Below are 17452 nucleotides of genomic sequence, written 5' to 3'. Positions count from 1 at the left end.
GCACAAGTGTTTTCAGCACCCCATCTCCCTGCATGCCACTACATGCACATTTGTACTGCAGCCATTGCTTTACCGTGGCCTCTCTGTCTCCCCTGTGGCCCCCGTCAGAATATGCAGATCAGGGATGTCGGTGTTTCACTTATCGGTCCGCGCATTTATCCCTCTGCTCAGTCTGCTGTCCCGTCGCAGGCTCATTGTTATGCCGCCCTCTAGTGGCGCCTCTTATCATATGCATCACTGAAGGGCGTCATAACCATGTCGGTGCCCGATAGAATTGCAGGCGCTGGGGGCTTTGGGAAATACAAATTGCATCATTGCATAGCAGGCGCGCAGCCATTATAAAAACTGTGATTTGCGCCAAAGAAGGTAAATTTAAGCTCCGTAGTCTCAAATTTCCATTGCGGCTTTTTATAATATGGCGGAGCTGTTTTCTCCGTAAGGGCTCCTGCACCCTTTTTTCTTGATTCGGTCTGGGAGAAATGTTTTTTTTATTTTTACTAATGCAATTAATCATCAAAACATAAATTCTAAAACTCTTGACCAAAGTGGACTCTTCTCCACTCTTTAACCTTTAAACCACTGCTCCACGCCAATCGGCGTGGACGCGGCGGCAGCCCCAGGACCACCTAACTCCGATTGGCGTGCAGTCATGGGGGCGTGTTTAGCAGGAGATTGCGCGCACATCTCCGCTTGAATGACAGAGCTCCGCTCCCCCATTAGTCTCCCAGCGGCGATGTCCGCTAGGAGACTGTTAGACAGTGAAACCGCCATCTATTTACTATCTACAGCGCTGTGATCTATGACAGCGCTGTATTGGGGACAGCTGTGTGGCACGGCTGTCCCCCTGAACGGCAGATAAGTGATCTGCTGTCATTGACTGAAGCCTATGACAGCCGATCCTGCTGATTGGCTGGCAGAGGGAGGTAGCAAAAAATGTGGAAAAAGAAATAAATATTTATATAAAAACAAATATAAAAACAAATAAAAATCCTGGCAGCGATCTTAGCCCACCAACAGAAGGCTCTGTTGGTGGGCAGAAAAGGAAGGGGGGGGGCATCACTTGTGTGCTGAGTTGTTCGGCCCTGCAGCAAACCCTTAAAGCTGCAGTGGCTTAATTGGTCAAACACAGCCTGGTCTTTAGGGGGGTTAAAGCCCGTGGTCGTTAAGTGGTTAAACTGATAACCCGTTCATCCTTCCAGCTTTCTTAGAACATTGCCACTTCAGCCAAGAAAAAATGGCTGAGCTCAGGCTACAGGCATGCAGCAAACACATCTTCCAAACAGGCCCATGTTTCATCGTTTGCAGACCCGCCTCAGGCTCACGCCAAGCCACGGAAAGTCATTCTCAAACGTGGTCAAACTCTTCAGTGTTGGGGTCCTCAGTGGAGCTTTCGTTTGGGATTCAGAAAACAGTAGGCGAGAACTAGCTGTGTTTCTTAGAAGCCATGATTGGTTTATAATTCTTAGAAATCAAAGATTGCTCTTAATGTAACAATTTGACAGCGGCGTTCAGTGAAGATAACTGTAAGTACAGCTGCAATCCACGTCTGTGAGAAAGAGCAGATTATTGAAGTGTTTCTTCTCAATATGTGTGCTGTGTAACATAGCTGTCATTTCATAATAAGTCATTCATTACATTACAGTATATGCTCTAGTAATAATACAACACCATCCTGTGCGCACATAAAAGAAATCTCAGTTTAAGCTTTCTTTTTTTTTTTTCTTTTTTTTTGTCTTCTCGCTGTGCTTGGGTTAGCAAAACACTAGGCAGAGTGATTGAACTGTAAAAAAAAGAATTTAAATAAAACATTGTTATCTAAAAAATGTGGTAAGTGGGTGCCACATGAAAGCGTTTTTGAAAATGCCAGCATATTGGCACAGCACAGTAAAAACATCCATGCATACCAGAACTGGGGGGATCACATTTGTTTTTCATGGCTAGATAAATATATACGCTTTGCCTAGTCTGGAACATTTGTATGCCTGGGACACGGAGTCATGGGGGTTACTTGCTTAAAGGGGCAGGTTTCTTTGTCCTCAAAACATCACATTTTGGGGGAATGTCATATGCACAGCTTTTACTTTTTTTTTTGTATAGTTATCATTATCCTTTTCTGGAATCGTGTCTTGAGGCTTCCACATTTCTAGGACACATGCAATTAAAGTGCAGACAAATGTAAAATAAAACACTTCAATCAATGAAAGCTCTTGGCAAAGAGGAGCTTCACCACTTCAGCCTTCAGTCATTTTCACTTTATGCATCCGAGCAATGTTCACCTCCCATTCATTAGCCTATAACTTTATCACTACTTATCACAATGAACTGATCTATATCTTGTTTTTTCCGCCACCAATTAGGCTTTCTTTGGGTGGTACATTTTGCTAAGAGCCACTTTACTGTAAATGCATTTTAACAGGAAGAATAAGAAAAACACGGAAAAAATTCATTATTTCTCAGTTTTCAGCTATTATAATTTTAAAATACATGTCTCCATAATTAAAACACCCGTATTGTATTTGCCCAAATGTCACGGTTATTACACCGTTAAAATTATGTCCCTATCACAATGTATGGCGACAATATTTTATTTGGAAATAAAGGTGCATTTTTTACGTTTTGCATCTATCACTATTTACAAGTTTAAAATAGAAATATTTCATCTTTACATTGATATTTAAAAAGTTTAGACCCTTAGGTAAATATTTAAATGTTGTTTTTTTATTGTAATGTTTGTTTGTTTTTTTAAACATTTTATTTGGGTATTTTTGGGAGGGTGGGATGGAAACAGTAGTTTTTATAATATAAATGTTTGTTGAATTTAAATTTTTTTTCTTTTAGTTGTAGTTTTACTTTTTGGCCACAAGATGGCGGCCATGAGTTTGTTTACATGACCTCACTCTAAGCCTAACATACGCTTAGAGAGACGCATGGGGGAGGCAACAGCCAGAAAAAGCGAAGCTTCCGAGAGATTGCCAGGCTATCGAACCGCGGGCCGGGAGTGCGCGTGCACGATCGGACGCGCACATGGCCTCCTGGGTGTAGCTAGTACGTCCAGGAGGCCAAAGTAGTTAAGCGAAAAGGGGACAAAAATAAATCCATACATTGCAAAGTGAGACGTTATAAAAATAGAAGAGAGATCAAGAAAGGATTGATGGTCACCATGTAATTTATTCATGTTGTTTGATCCACGATGAGCCAGTAGGTCATCATCTTTACTACTGGCAGACAAGAAGAAAGATGGCGCCAACAGCCATTATTTATAACCACACCCACTAATATTGCAAGAGGCTAAAAGGTGTTTTTTATAGATAAACATATGCACAGAAAGAAATGCTGGTTGCTTGGCAGTTGGGCCATACAGACCACTTGGTAATCAATTTGAGAAAAGGTAAAGATTTCTCATGGTATAGGCGGTATCAGCTACTGATTCAGATTATCAGATTTTGCATTAAAAATAGGTCCTTGTAATCCCTACAGCTAGGAGGAGCTACACAGTTAGCCAATCAGGCTCTACCTTATTGCACAGTGCTGTCAGTTAGACAGTGGGAGCAGCCTTACAGGAGGCAGGAGAGCAGTAGGGTGTGCTTAGTTCTGTTGCCCTGCGCTTTCCAGTCAGCTGACTGTGGGAGGGGCTTTGTGCTTGTTTGGTTGTTGAGTTGCAGAATTGAAAAAAGAGAGGGCACAGGACTGCTAATGCAGTGCAGAGATCAGGTCTAGGGTCCATTCATACTAACAGTTCTTATAAAATTAAGAGGAACAGTTTTTATTCAGATTTATACAGAGGGTTGCTTGTTAAAGTATACCTGAGCTAAGAGGGATATAGTGGCTGCCATATTTAAAAGATGAGGTAAAATTAGTTTTTGTTTTTTTATAATGAACCATATTTTTAGCATGCATTTTAAATTTGCTATCAAGCTGACCTGGCAGTTAAAAATGATGCTCGGTTCACTCTCTTTCAGACCAGGGCGTAGATATCAACTTTTGCACTCCGTCTTCACCACTCTCTTGTCGCTGCAGCTCACTCACTCTGTCACGCTGACAACAGAGCTCCGTATCTTGGCTACTGACCTCATGCTTACTGTGAGCCACTCACCGTAATCACGGTTTAAAAAGGGAAAGGATGGCTATGGAGGATGGCTATGGTTCTTAAGGGGCCACAGAGATCCAGTCCCAAAGTGGTTAAGGGATTTCCTTATACCCTGAGCACCTCCTAAAAAATACGCCTATTACAGCAAGGCAGAAAGCAGGAGAATGGCAATACATTGCCCTGAGATTTCTATGGCAGGCTTGCAATATAATATTGTGGCCGGCAATCTGGGAAAGTAGCCAGCACTCTTACAGCAATTAATGCATGGACTGAAAGGCTGATTCAGCTCCATGCATTACCACCTTAGTGTTGCATGTTCTATTGACTTCAATGGAGCATTTGTGTTGAGTCAGATGAGGGATGGAACCAATGCATTTAGTAAGGAGGAATTGTGGTGGATATTTTGCAGCAAGTCTAACATGAGTTGATTTGCACCATCATGTTGCACCTGGAGAATACAGTGAAGCCATGTACATATGCTAGATGGTTTTCAGACAAGGTGGCTGTTTGGGGTTATCTCAGTTGAGAATCTAGCGTGTGTAACAAAGCTCTACTGTGCTCCGCTGAGAAGATCCCGACTGGTGGATCATCTTGGCCAAGTGCTGACCAAGCCTATTGTTCTCCTTCTGGCTCTGTGATGTTTCTTCTTGTGCTGGTGTCCCTCCTCCCCCACATGTATAGATAATCTGGTCCCGAAATGTCATCCAAGGGATCAGGTACAAATCCAAGTGGGCGACAGTAATTGTACGTGAAATACCGGTAGTTCCATTAGGTATCCGGCCATTGCATTACAAGTTATGAAGCAGGTTTCTTTAATCAGCTGGCTGTTCCTGTGCAGTGTTGGTTTTCCTGTGGGATTAGGATAAGCTATCACAACTTCCATCCCCCCAACACACACAGTGGAGCCAAGGGATATTAGTCTCATCAGTCTGTCTTCCATTACTGGTCATGTCGCTCACAATAATCTCCCTCATAAAACACATCTCAGCTTTTAATTTTAACAAGCATGAAACGCTGTGATCCATTTTCTAGAATGACTAATGCAACCGGCCAAGAAATGATGCCTCATCTGTTATTTCAAAATGAGGCAAGGAGGGTGGCTTAACAAGGTCCTAAAATGGTTTCCTTTTAGACATAATGATTTCATGAACTGGACTATTCTTCATAAAATAAGTGTTAGAATAGACATTCCCATGTAATGTAGAACGGTTTTCTGTACAATGGCACAACTGAAGAACTGCTACAGCGCTACTTTGATAGATTCCACAGGGGCAGGTCACATGATGTACATTGGACGATCCCTGGTTGCAGTTCAAATTCCTCACCTGACAGATTAAACACTTAGGCAGTCTATAAGAATAGGCATGCTCGTTTTTCAGAACACTGCTCTTTTAAAACCCATGAACATAGCATCCATAGGAAAAAGGAAAAGCAGCCATACTATGGGACCCAGGTGTAAGGATGGCCCGTCAGCTCACCCTCTTTCCACCGGTCACCTTCCCTCTCATTTTACACCCTATCTTTTGGTTATTGGGAAAGTACTGACACAAAACTGTGCTGCAGAGTATGTTGACAAACTCTTCTAGCCCTGCCTGGCACTGCTATCCCAAGCGTATCTTGCACAAGTGACATCAAAGATCACATGACAAACATCAAGTGTTAGGTTAGGTAAGTTAAAATAAATACAATAAAAAGTGCATAGGAGTAGCGCTAAGTTTAGATAGTCCAGTGGTAAGTCAATCACAAAGAAAAGTCCTTTAATCCACCCTGAATATCCATCTATAAGACACGTGACGGTAAAAGGTCCTCACACAGAGTGAATGCCCCTACCCTTAGAAAGGGACACTCACCCTTTGTATATGACCCTCATTGAGATGAGTCTACAGCTCTTTTGGATCATTAAGAGGCCACCCCTGCCTATCACAATCCACAGCCACGTCCGTGTCACCGGCCTTCTCCAAAACAATACACCTCAAATATAAAATTAGCATCCCCTCCATAGCGTAAAACCATTTATAAGTTTGATTATTAAAAATGCGCAGTCACACGTTCCAAACTTCTACTGTGGCTTGTTCCAAACTTCTACTGTGGCTTTCCCCGTACTTTGGCTACCTGGCCAGCTCAAGACCACACTGCTGCTTGTGAGCTCCGGACACTTGCCTTCCGCATTAGGGCCCACACTCATTTGATTCCTTTACTGAAATAGTGACAGCAAACACTGGATATAGAAGCAAGGACTAAAATTACAAGCTTGTATTTTAGAATGGAGCTGAAGATGAAACTCATTTTAAGTCGACTAACACTTTAATGTCTCTTCACATTATTCTATTAAGTCCAGTGAGTTTTCCATGCCAAGCTGTTAGGGCAAGACTGACCTTGGAATATGTGCCATCCTTGGCATACACACAGACAGCGGGAGTAATCTGAGAATTAGATGTACAAGACTGCTTCAGACAAACAGCTGACATGAGTGGGTTATCATTTTCAGAACATATCATGTTCAATAAAGGAGCTTTACAGCTCCCTAAGAAAATGAAGTGCTTTGATGACAAGTGGGCGTGTCCTGCTATCATACAGGGGCCGCAGATAAATGACTCTGCAACTGTAGAAATCATGTGCATATAAGGTTCACTGTCACCTCTGTCTCTGCACTTTAAAGCTAGAGATATGTGCTTCAATAAGTGGAGCGGATTTTTTGGCATACTAATGGAGACATAGATAGTATTGGGTAAAGAAACTAGAGACCAGGAACACACACCAGTGGCCAATGTTGCATTTTTTTCAGGACACTTATAGAGCATCTGAAGTGAAAATAAACTGATGAGATAATGGATTTGTATGTGTAGTACAGCTAAGAAATAGAACATTCATAGCACAGATAGGAGTCTCATATTGTTTCCAGTACAGGAAGGGTTAAGAAAGTTCAGTTGTTATCTATGCAAAAGAGACTCTCTGTGCTTTCCAACCCAACTTGGGCCTCTACAGTGTTGTTTTCTGGAGCACTTATACTCAAAGAAACAGTCAGAGACAGATTTAGATAAGATTTTTTACTACAAGGAAGTTGAAAGAGCCATTAGCTTTGCTTGTCTTATCGTTTAAAAAACAGTGTGTAGCTTGCAATTGCAAATATGACAGAATTTTGCCATGTTATAAAAAAAAAGCTATATATCTAAAAATTTAAATATTGGACTATTTTCTTAGCTTCTAATGTTCTATTAATGATCACTACTACACATACAAATCATTGCGTGCATGAAAAAAGGGCACCAGGAAAAAAGGGCCCGGCTGGATAACGAAATCTCAATAACGATAAAAATCTTTAGTGAAATTGGTTAATGATGAATACGGTTTTAAAACCGTTGGGAGTTGATAACGAAAATATATTAACATTAAAAATCGTAACATAATTCAATAATACAGCTTAACCCAACCCTACTCACACAGAACCCTCCCAAGGTGGTGCCTAAAACTAACCACTCCCCTGGTGGTGCTTAACCCTAACCACCCCCGGTGGTGCACAACCGTAACCAACCCCCCCCCCCCCCGCATTGTGCCTAACCCTAACAACCCCGCAGGTGGTGCCTAACCCTAACCACACCCCCGGTGGTGCCTAACCCTAAACAACCCCCATCCCCGGGGGTGTCTAGCCCTAACCCCCCTGGTGGTGCCTAACCCTAACCACTCCCCCTGCAGAAACGCCCTTTTACACGAAGAAACAATAATATCTTTGATAAAGTAAAATCTGTACATACAAACGAAATAATTTGACAAAAACTATAACGTTGCAAGCTTCTAAAACGATAACATACTTCAAAAACTGTAATGCTCTAATGTTCACGATATTTATTGGGCACCCTTTTTTCTGCTTTTTTCGCAGTATTAACTATAATTGCGTTAGTCTATGGCCGCACTCTTTTCGTCCACTAGCCACCGGCACCCTTTTTCCTGCTTCCAAATCATTACATCATAAGTTTTTTTCACTTCAGTGTCACTTTAAAGTGTAACTGTCGGGCATCAAATCAAAAATAAATTCTTTATTTTTATCTGGTAAACAAGTAATAAGGATGCTAATCAGGCAATCCAAAAGTTAAAATCTCTATTAGTTTTCCTGTTTATAAATGATCATTCCCTAGTTCACCTAACTCTTATTTGGTACGTTGCCGCAAAAAGGAAGTTGCAGGGCATGCTGGGTTGTCCTTTTTTGCTTCTGTACATTAGTTAAGTCTGAGGGGAAATAAAGAAGGACAACCCAGCATGCCCTGCAACTTCCTTTTTGCGGCAACGTACCAAATAAGAGTTAGGTAAAGTGGGGAATGATCATTTATAAACAAGAAAAGTAATAGAGATTTTAACTTTTGGATTGTCTGGTTAGCATCCGTATTACTTGTTTACCTTATAAAAATGAATTGATTTTTGATTTTATGCCCGACCGTTACACTTTAAAGTGAACCTTAAGTAAAAAAAATAAAAATGTACACACCTGGGGCTTCCCTCAGCCCCCTGCAGCTGTCCGGTGCCCTCGCAGCCTCGCTCCAATCCTCCTGTCCCCGCCGGTAGCTACTTCCAGTTTCAGCAACAGGCGCCGACAGGCTGGGAACGCGAGTGATTCTTCGCGTTCCCGGCCACAATAGCACCCTCTATACTGCTATTGCGGCCTTCCTTGCTGCAATAGCAGTATAGAGGGCGCTATTGTGGCCGGGAACGTGAAGAATCACGCGCGTTCCCAGCCTGTCGCTGAAACCGGAAGTAGACGCCGGCGGGACTGGAGTATCAGAGCGAGGCTGCAGGGAACCGGACAACTGCAGGGGGCTGAGGGAAGCCCCAGGTGAGTAAAACCCATTCTTTTCTTTTTTTTTTTTTTCTTTTTTTTTTGACTTAAGGTTCACTTTAAGACTGTTGTTTCACTAAAAACACTATTTGTTATAGCTGATGATGGAACACTGCCCTTGATGCAAAAAAAAAAAAAAAAATCTTGAAAATATTATTCAAAAAGATAGTCTGCAAAAATAATTGAAGTCTATTTATTCAAAAAAAAAAAAAAAAAACATAATCAGGTGGGGCTCTTTGTATCAGCCTAGAGACGTGAAAAAGTCCACAATTTTGAAGACGTTAAATCTGATGATACGCTCCCTATTAGTAATATTACACTCTTGTAAATGGAGCACTATGGTGTTGGAATCATTCCGGCGTTTGTATTTTCAGTATTATATGGAATCATGTGATTAATAGCTTAATTGTCTTTTATTTTCAGTGTACACCTAAATGTGGACCTGGCTTTAAGCATCGAATAGTCCAATGTAAAAGTAGTGACCTCTCCAAGACATTTCCTTCCACAAACTGTGCAGAAGAAAGCAAGCCACCAGTCCGTATACGCTGCAGTCTCGGGCGCTGTCCCCCTCCTCGGTGGGTTACAGGAGAGTGGGGACAGGTGAGTGACCAGATAAATGTGAACCAAAACATTGTCCTCGTTATACAATTTAATTGTTGTTGTTTTTTTGTTTTTGTTTGCTTGCTTTTCTATTTGAACTAATTTTAACTAAAAGTTGTCCTGTTGCAACAGATAGGCGCTTGTAGACAGCCCACTGAGGAGCTTACTATGGCTCTGTTATGGGAAGCGTACATTACGCTATATTTTGGTAGCATTAATAGAGTAACATCCTCTAGTGGAAAGAACTGTAGGAGGCGCCCAAACGTAGTCTAACCTCTAAATTATAAAGTATAGGAGTAGATCGACCTTACCTCCATAAAAGAACAAACCACATGGGTAAATAAATGTTTTAATGGCGCACAATAAGACAGCACGTTTCATGGGTACTGGCCCCCTTCCTCAGGTGCCTAAGTTCACTGCAGTCACGGGTGTGGGCACTTTAACCTCCTCTAGTGACTAGTAGACAGATACTGTACATACTTAAAAGAAATCAGCTGCTGCTGTCTACTAGTCACTAGAGGAGGTTAAAGTGCCCACACCCGTGACTGCAGTGAACTTAGGCACTTGTTACTGACCTGAGGAAGGGGGCCAGTACCCATGAAACGTGCTGTCTTATTGTGCGCCGACATATTACGCAACGCTGTGCAGAGTACCGTGTATTGTCTTGTCACTAGCTGTCCCTCAGAGGGGCTCACAATCTAGTCCCTACCATAGTCATATGTCTATGTATATAATGTGCAGTGCATGTATCATACTCTAGGGCCAATTTTTAGGGGTACCAATAAACTTATCTGTATGTTTTTGGGATGTGGGAGGAAACCTGAGTGCCTGGAGGAAACCGGGGGAGACACGGGGAGACCATACAGACTCCTTGCAGATGTTGACCTGGCTGGGATTCGAACCAGGGACCCAGCACTGCAAGGCGACAGTGCTAACCCCTACGCCACCGTGCTGCCCCCCCACCTGTCTTCTTTTCAGTTCACCAGAATGAATAGTAGGGAGGGGGGCAGCAATGCACTGAGGAGCAAATGAGCAAGGACCTGAGGCAAAAAGAGATGATTTCTGCTCTATGCAGACCGCAGGAAGGAGTTTTTCTTCTGAAATTGCCAACCTAAAGTAAAATATAATATTTAATGCTAATGGGACCTCAGCAGGTTGTCTACAAGAATGTGTTTGCAGTTGTGTCAGTATTACTTATTTTTATCTTACTATAAAAGTAGTCTGACCTTTACCAAAGCCCCATCGGTACCAGTGCTAAGCCTCGCGTCCTGCTGTGCTAAGCCCACTCTAATACTCCTCAGAGATGGTGTACATAAACTTTTGACATTCTGATGACATCAGTTTGCATTCAGTTTAACACGTTTGGTATCATTCTGAGCTCCGCTAACCATTCAAAAATCATAATTCAGATGTCAAACTAATTTCAGAGGGATGTCTAAAAATCTGCCTATACCAGTCTGTAAGGTTACCATGAAGTAAAAAAGGCTCGATGAGATAAATGGTTGCATCTAGACAAATTATCCTAAACAGGATTTTCTTAGAATCCCATATTGATATTTTGGTTTTAAGGGTTGAAAGTTTGGGTTTGATCATATTAAACTGTCGAATGAAGACGAGCTTACATTTTCCCCAAAGTTATTTTTGCATTTAAAATGGCATTTTCGCCTGACTGAAATTTTCACGCAGATATAATGGAAATTTGGCAAGACCATAGAACTAAATCAAACTGCATAGTAGTACACAGTATTCTGTCTTGTTTTGCACTTCCTTGCAGAGCGAAACCATGGTCCTGCTTCAGTTAACTTTTCTCTGAGTTCTTTCCCAGGAGATCGCTTTCCATCTTATCTATACAATACATTTTCAGAGCTTTGGAACTGAAAAAGTATGTTCAAATATTGTCCAACTCAAGTTTTTCTGGGATAAATGTTTTTTAGCACTTTTTATTTATAAATGTGCAGCCTCTCCTGTAGGGAAACTAAGGAAAGAACATGTCCAGCCCTCCTAAAAGAGGAAGAGAGATTATAGTGATGCATACCATATGGTGATGCCCAGGGAGGAGTGTGGGTGCTCAGGTCTCTGTTATTGGATTAACCACAATGTCAAACAAAGGTAGGGACCGGCACTCAAAATAAACATTTACATCGTTATTTGCTGCTTTGTATTTTTATTTTGAGGTTTGATCCCTGCCTTTGTTCAACCCTCCTAAAAAAAAGCGTTGACAAATACACACATATCGTTGTAGGTATCTACCAGAGGCCAAAATCCTAACAGCCAGATATAGCCAAATAACAGTCCCAAAACCACCATCATGACTTATAAACTCCCTGAGTATTGACATCAGCCTTGTTATAGTTAAAGAACCACTTTCACGAAAAATTATAAGATTTAAAATACACGTAAACACATACAAATAAGAAGTATGTTTCTTCCAGAGCAAAATGAGCTATAAATTACTTGTCTCCTATGTTGCTGTTACGTACAGTAGTTAGTAGAAATCTGACAGAACAGACAGGTTTTTGACCTAGTCCATCTCCTCCTGGGGGATTCTCAGTATTTAATGTCTTCTTTACAAAAGCACTCCTGGGAAAGAATCTATACAGAGATTCAGACTTGTTTGCAAACTATTCCGGCAGTTGGACTGAGCAACTCCCATTTACTAAGTCCTTTTGAAAATAAAGAAAACCCTGAGAATCCCCATGAGGAGATGGGTTAGTCCAAAACCTGTTATGTCAGATTTCTATTACCTACCTAAGTGACAGCAACATAGGAGAAAAGTAATGTAAAGCACATTTTACTCTTGGAGAAAAGTACTTTTTAGTTGTGTTTTCATGTATTTTAAATTTTACAATTTTTCATGATAGTGGTCCTTTAAGTAATGGTGCCCAAATCAACAGCACTGAAACAAACTGGTTTGACTGCAGGATGGTCCCCAAGCCTTACATTATAAGAATAAAAAAAAAAGTTAAACATCACCATGGGTTTCCATTGCTGCCCTGCAGAATGGAGAATGTTCGTCTAAACGTCAGTTCATCTCAACTATAACTTTTTGACAGCATAAAGAGACCAGTGTTCAGGCCAATGTTGGGTATATTAGAAGGCTTCTCTGGGTTAACAAGTACGAAAAAGGTTTGGCATGCCTGCATTCACTCATAGTCGAAATAATTCTATATCTATGTAGTTATCTGTTTTTTATTTCACTGTACAGTCCTGGAACAGAGCTCCTGTTTCTTGTTAAACAGATTAATTTGTTTGTAGATACAGAGTCCTTAGACTTCAGAAAAAAAGTTAGTCAGTGTTAATTGTACATAACCGAGTGTACTGTGTTCCTTAGTGTTCGGCGCACTGCGGCCTGGGACAACAGATGAGAACGGTGCAGTGTCTGTCCTATACGGGACAAGCTTCAAACGACTGTCCGGAAACCCTTCGCCCATCTTCAATGCAGCAGTGTGAAAGCAAATGTGACAGCAGTCCCATTTCCAACACAGAGGGTAAGTGTGTGGATCCAAGGCACCAAGTAAAGTCAATAGCTGAGCTGCTGATGCACGATGCACTGAACTGTGCTGTCAGTAAGTCTAATACATATACCTCAGTCTAAGCAAGCCAGGGAATTGATTTGCACTTGTGCTTATATTACTAAGCCTGCTTCAGCAAAAACAAAACATTTGTAAAGCTCTTTCCTCCTGTAGGGGCAGCATGACATAAGGCTCTGGCTCCAAACTTCAGTTATCCGGGGCCTAGGTTGTGTAGAGATTAGAATGTTGGGGGGCAAACAGAACCAAAAGGCGATGGGGAGGTAGGTTCAGCAGTTAGAGGGGCCCTTCAGTCCCTTCCAGCAGTAACAAGCAACTCCACAGTCTCTCCTGGTAGTCGCAGACAATCTTCCAGTCTCACCTGGAAGTCACAAGCAGCCCCAAAGCTGCCTACTTTAATTAGGTGATTGGGCGGCCTGAGGGGCAAACACCTCCCTTGCTCTTGGTCCTCCCCTGAGAAGACTATACATTTCTACTCACTTGGCTTTGTCTTTCATCTTCAGCAGCTTAAATTTCTGGAGCCACTGATTGTACTGGCATACGGTTTTCAGTAAAGATATCTTCTGACTGCATATTTTTCATTGCTTTTTGTTGTCCAAGGCTGAGTCATGTTTATTTAGAATGATGAGTCAGAAGAGGTCTGGAGAAAAATGGTCTGGAGAAGGTTAAAGAGTACCTAAGTTGTAAATTACAGTTTGCTTTAAACCTAATAAGTTGCCAAGATATATACACTCACATAATAGTGTGATTTTCTCACCTCCAGGGTCTGTATTCCACATAAGGTCTTGAAATTCCTGCCTCCAGTGTGAATTTTGGCCATGGGCATTTTTTTTTCTTTCTTAACTATAGGTGCAAAGGGTGCTGGGGATTGATGTCATAACTCCACCCCTCATGTCCATGTGATCTAATCTAGGCAGGCAGACAGACATCTGAAATAAGAATTATATCAAACAGATATAAGACAGGGTACAGCAGTTCTGTATTTTCACTCCTACACACTGTGAAAAGAGATGTTTGATTTGATCCAGGCAGGCAGAGGACAGGGGAGGAAAATTAGCTGGAAGGGAGGACACCATGCTGAGGGTATACTTTAGAAATAAGGAAGTGCTACTACACATATAGATCTGACTCAATTCTATCTTAACTTTACATGTTCATCTAACTGTACACAGTGCATAGACTACATATATGTATTGCCATTCAAACCTTTTCTTGGCCGGCGGTGCTATTTAAATAGTACAGCAGAGTACAAGCCAGCTGTTTGTCTTCAGTATTGATTATCATTCTTTCTTTTTCTGGCCAAGGAGCAGCTTTAGCAGAATGCCAGCACCCAGTCCTCCTGTGCCAAAATATACTGCTTTGGGCGCAGAGATCAATTAAATGATTTAGGGGCATAAAGAGATGATTTGCATAATCAGGAGTAATACATCATGGTAAACCACCGTTTCTCAATTAAAGCTGGATTATTGCAAATGCCTTCTGTTTCAAGAAGGCAAAGTTATATTCAGCGTTGCTTCTTAGTAAGCAGAGATGGGGTAGCTGTATACTTTGAAAAGAAGCACATAGGCCACAGGAACCCAAATAGCGCAACATGTCACCAAAAAGAAAGAGATGCAGGATAGAGAGTGTGATTCTCACAAAGGTAGGTTGCAGAGGGGACAACCAACCGCTCAGAGCATGTGGAGGTTCACTTGGGTGTCCAGAAGGCATTGGGCGTGGTCGCTCTTTTGCTAAAGCCAATCTGGTAAAATGTGTCAGAACCACCTGTGGAGGGTGTTAGGCACAAGGGGAGAAGAGGCATCCTGAGGTATATAAAACTAAGTTAAAAGCAAACCAAAATTAAAATGTAGAGGTGGCTTACCTCAATATCAACAACTTCATATATCAATGACAGTAATAGATTTCATTGATATATGAAGTTGTTGTTATTGAGGTAAGTCACCTCTACCTTTATTTTATTTGCTTTTAAAGGGGCACTATGGCAAATAATTTCAAAATAAGTGCAAACCTAGACAAATAGGAAGTATGTTTTTTTTCTAGAGTAAAATGAGCCATACATTGCGTTTCTCCTATGTTGCTGTCACTTACAGTAGGTATTAGAAATCCGACAGAAGTGACCGGTTTTGGCCTAGTCCATTTCTTCATAGGGGATTCTCAGCAAGGCTTTTATTCTTTATAAAGATATTCTCTAAAAAGGATTTAAACAATGATGCTGTCCGGCTTCCCTGCTCCCTACACAGTTTCTTGGCAGTTGGACAAAACAATTGCCATTCACTAAGTGCTTTTGAAAATAAATAAATCCCTGAGAATTCCCCATAAAGAGATGGACTAGTCCAAAACCTGTCACTTCTGTCAGATTTCTAATACCTACTGTAAGTGACAGCAACATAGGAGAAACGCAATTTATGGCTCCTTATACAAATAAGAAGTACATTTTTCCTGTGTAAACGTTTGCACATTTAAAATGTAACTTTATTTTATTTTTTACCATAGTGCCCTTTTAACTTAGTTAGATATACCTCTGGATGCCTCTTTGCCCCCTTTTGTTTTAGTAAGAGGGCTTTTTGGGCTCTTTTAGCCACTTATACTTTCCTAGTGGTTCTGGGTCACCATGAGCTATCTGGGTATTCTGGAATACTGGTCTACGCCCTGTCCCATAGAGCCATATCAATCTGATGTGGACCAGAAAGTCAAAAACAGGTTGTATGCATGTTGCGGTTCTGTAAAATGTATAAGCTATAGGCTCACTATAAGCGAACGGTCCAGGATGCAGGGCCGGGCCGAGGCATAGGCTGGAGAGGCTCCAGCCTCAGGGCGCAGTGTAGGAGGGGGTGCACAATTCACTCACCTGTCATTCCCCATTGTGTTTGAAGCAGAAATAAATAAGAAAAGGGGATACATGGCAGTGACTGCAAGCCAGATAACTAGAGATTAAGGGGTTGGTGGGGTTGGGGGCCCTGTGTCCCTCTTAGTCTAATAGCAATCAGTGTGTGACAGCTGGGGTGGGAAGGATGGAGGGGCGCACTTTGGTGTATCAGCCTTGGGTGCTGGAGGACCTTGTCCTGCCTCTGCCAGGATGCGTGCCTGGCTTTAGGGGCATAAAGATATGATTTGCATATTTGGGAGTGATGCAACATGGGAAACCACAGTTGCTCACTTAACATTGAATTATTGCAAATATCAATTATATTCGGCGTTGAAATTATATTAAGATTAAAAGTGACTAGATCCTACTCTTAAGAGTTATCAGAGGAACAGAAGACCAGCAGTGCACATGTAAATGCAATTAATGGATACGTACTGTCAAATGTTGATAATAAAAGTACTCATAAAGAACTTTATTTCCAAACTAGCCGTACCTCAGTGGAAACAGATAGATCAAGCAATTGAAGCACTACGTTTCCTGACACTTGAGCCATTTTGAGCATTTATAGCTGATAAAAATGTATATTTTATTATAGCCACATTAAAAGCATCAATAAAAGCGAACTGTAACAAAGCCAAAGATAAAAAGTGAGGTACAGGACGTGTGAGGTCAGCAGAAACGTTCATGCGCTACGGCACATCATCAGGGCCATATGATTTCTGCATTAAGTTAAACTTGTACAAAAACTTCATGGCTTAGGAGGGTTAAATTGTAACAGAAAAACTTTAATTTGGTACAGCCAAGTGTGTATGATCCTCCTGTATGAGATGTGCTCTTAACTTCTGTTGCGAATGATAAACCTGGATGAGATGGGCTGCATGCAATCCCTATGGCAACTAGATTCCTAACATATGTAATGACTTCTGCTCAAAAAAGTGGTAGTATTACAGAACCTTACAGTAATTGTTTGTTTGTGCCATGTTCACCTGGAAGCTAATACATTTTTTTATTTATACGGTGTTGCCGGAGAACTTTATCTTCAGTTGTTAATCATTTAAAGTATCACTATTACAAAAATTTTTAAATGTAAAATACATGTGCAGTGGCGTTGCTAGAGCGTTTGATGTGGGGCACCGCCCCCAAACCTGTTGTCATGGTGCCCCGGATCAATTATGGCCCCCATGCCCTGTGAGCTGCCCTCTCTGGCTACCCTCCTCAGACCTCAATTCGTGGCGACTCCGCCCGCCCTTCACTCCTTCTCACCCACCCCTGCTGGTGTCCCGCACATCTACAAGCAGCGGCTGCTTACCTCTGCCTCGATTTCATCGTGGAGCCTGGGGACCACAGCCGCAGTCCTCTCTCTTCCTCCTCTGTTCCCCTAGTGACCGGCTTCTGGTCATTAGCAGAAACTGAGTATCGGGGAAACAGCAGGAGGGAAAGAAAGGCCTGCGGCTGTGGTCTCCAGGCTCCACGCTGGAATTGAAGCAGAGGTAAGCAGACGCTGTTTGTAGATGTGTGTGTGTGTGTGGGGGGGGGGGGGG

The 17452-nt window shown here is 41.9% G+C and overlaps 1 protein-coding gene across 6 annotated transcripts in view; it reads left to right on the top strand.

Annotated features, from left to right (window-relative positions):
- ADAMTS6 (ADAM metallopeptidase with thrombospondin type 1 motif 6) overlaps positions 1-17452 on the top strand; it is a 410266-nt gene that overhangs the window by 375260 nt on the left and 17554 nt on the right. For all 6 annotated transcript variants that reach the window (XM_068249826.1, XM_068249813.1, XM_068249820.1 and 3 more), the window contains 2 exons: positions 9339-9515; positions 12847-13003. In XM_068249826.1, coding sequence (XP_068105927.1) covers positions 9339-9515; positions 12847-13003 — 334 coding nt within the window. The remainder of the gene's footprint in view (positions 1-9338; positions 9516-12846; positions 13004-17452) is intronic.

Source organism: Hyperolius riggenbachi, chromosome 1 (assembly GCF_040937935.1).
Source record: "Hyperolius riggenbachi isolate aHypRig1 chromosome 1, aHypRig1.pri, whole genome shotgun sequence".
Taxonomy (NCBI): Eukaryota; Metazoa; Chordata; class Amphibia; order Anura; family Hyperoliidae; genus Hyperolius; species Hyperolius riggenbachi.
Note: the sequence above shows the minus strand (reverse complement) of the source record. Positions and strands in the feature narration are given on the sequence as shown.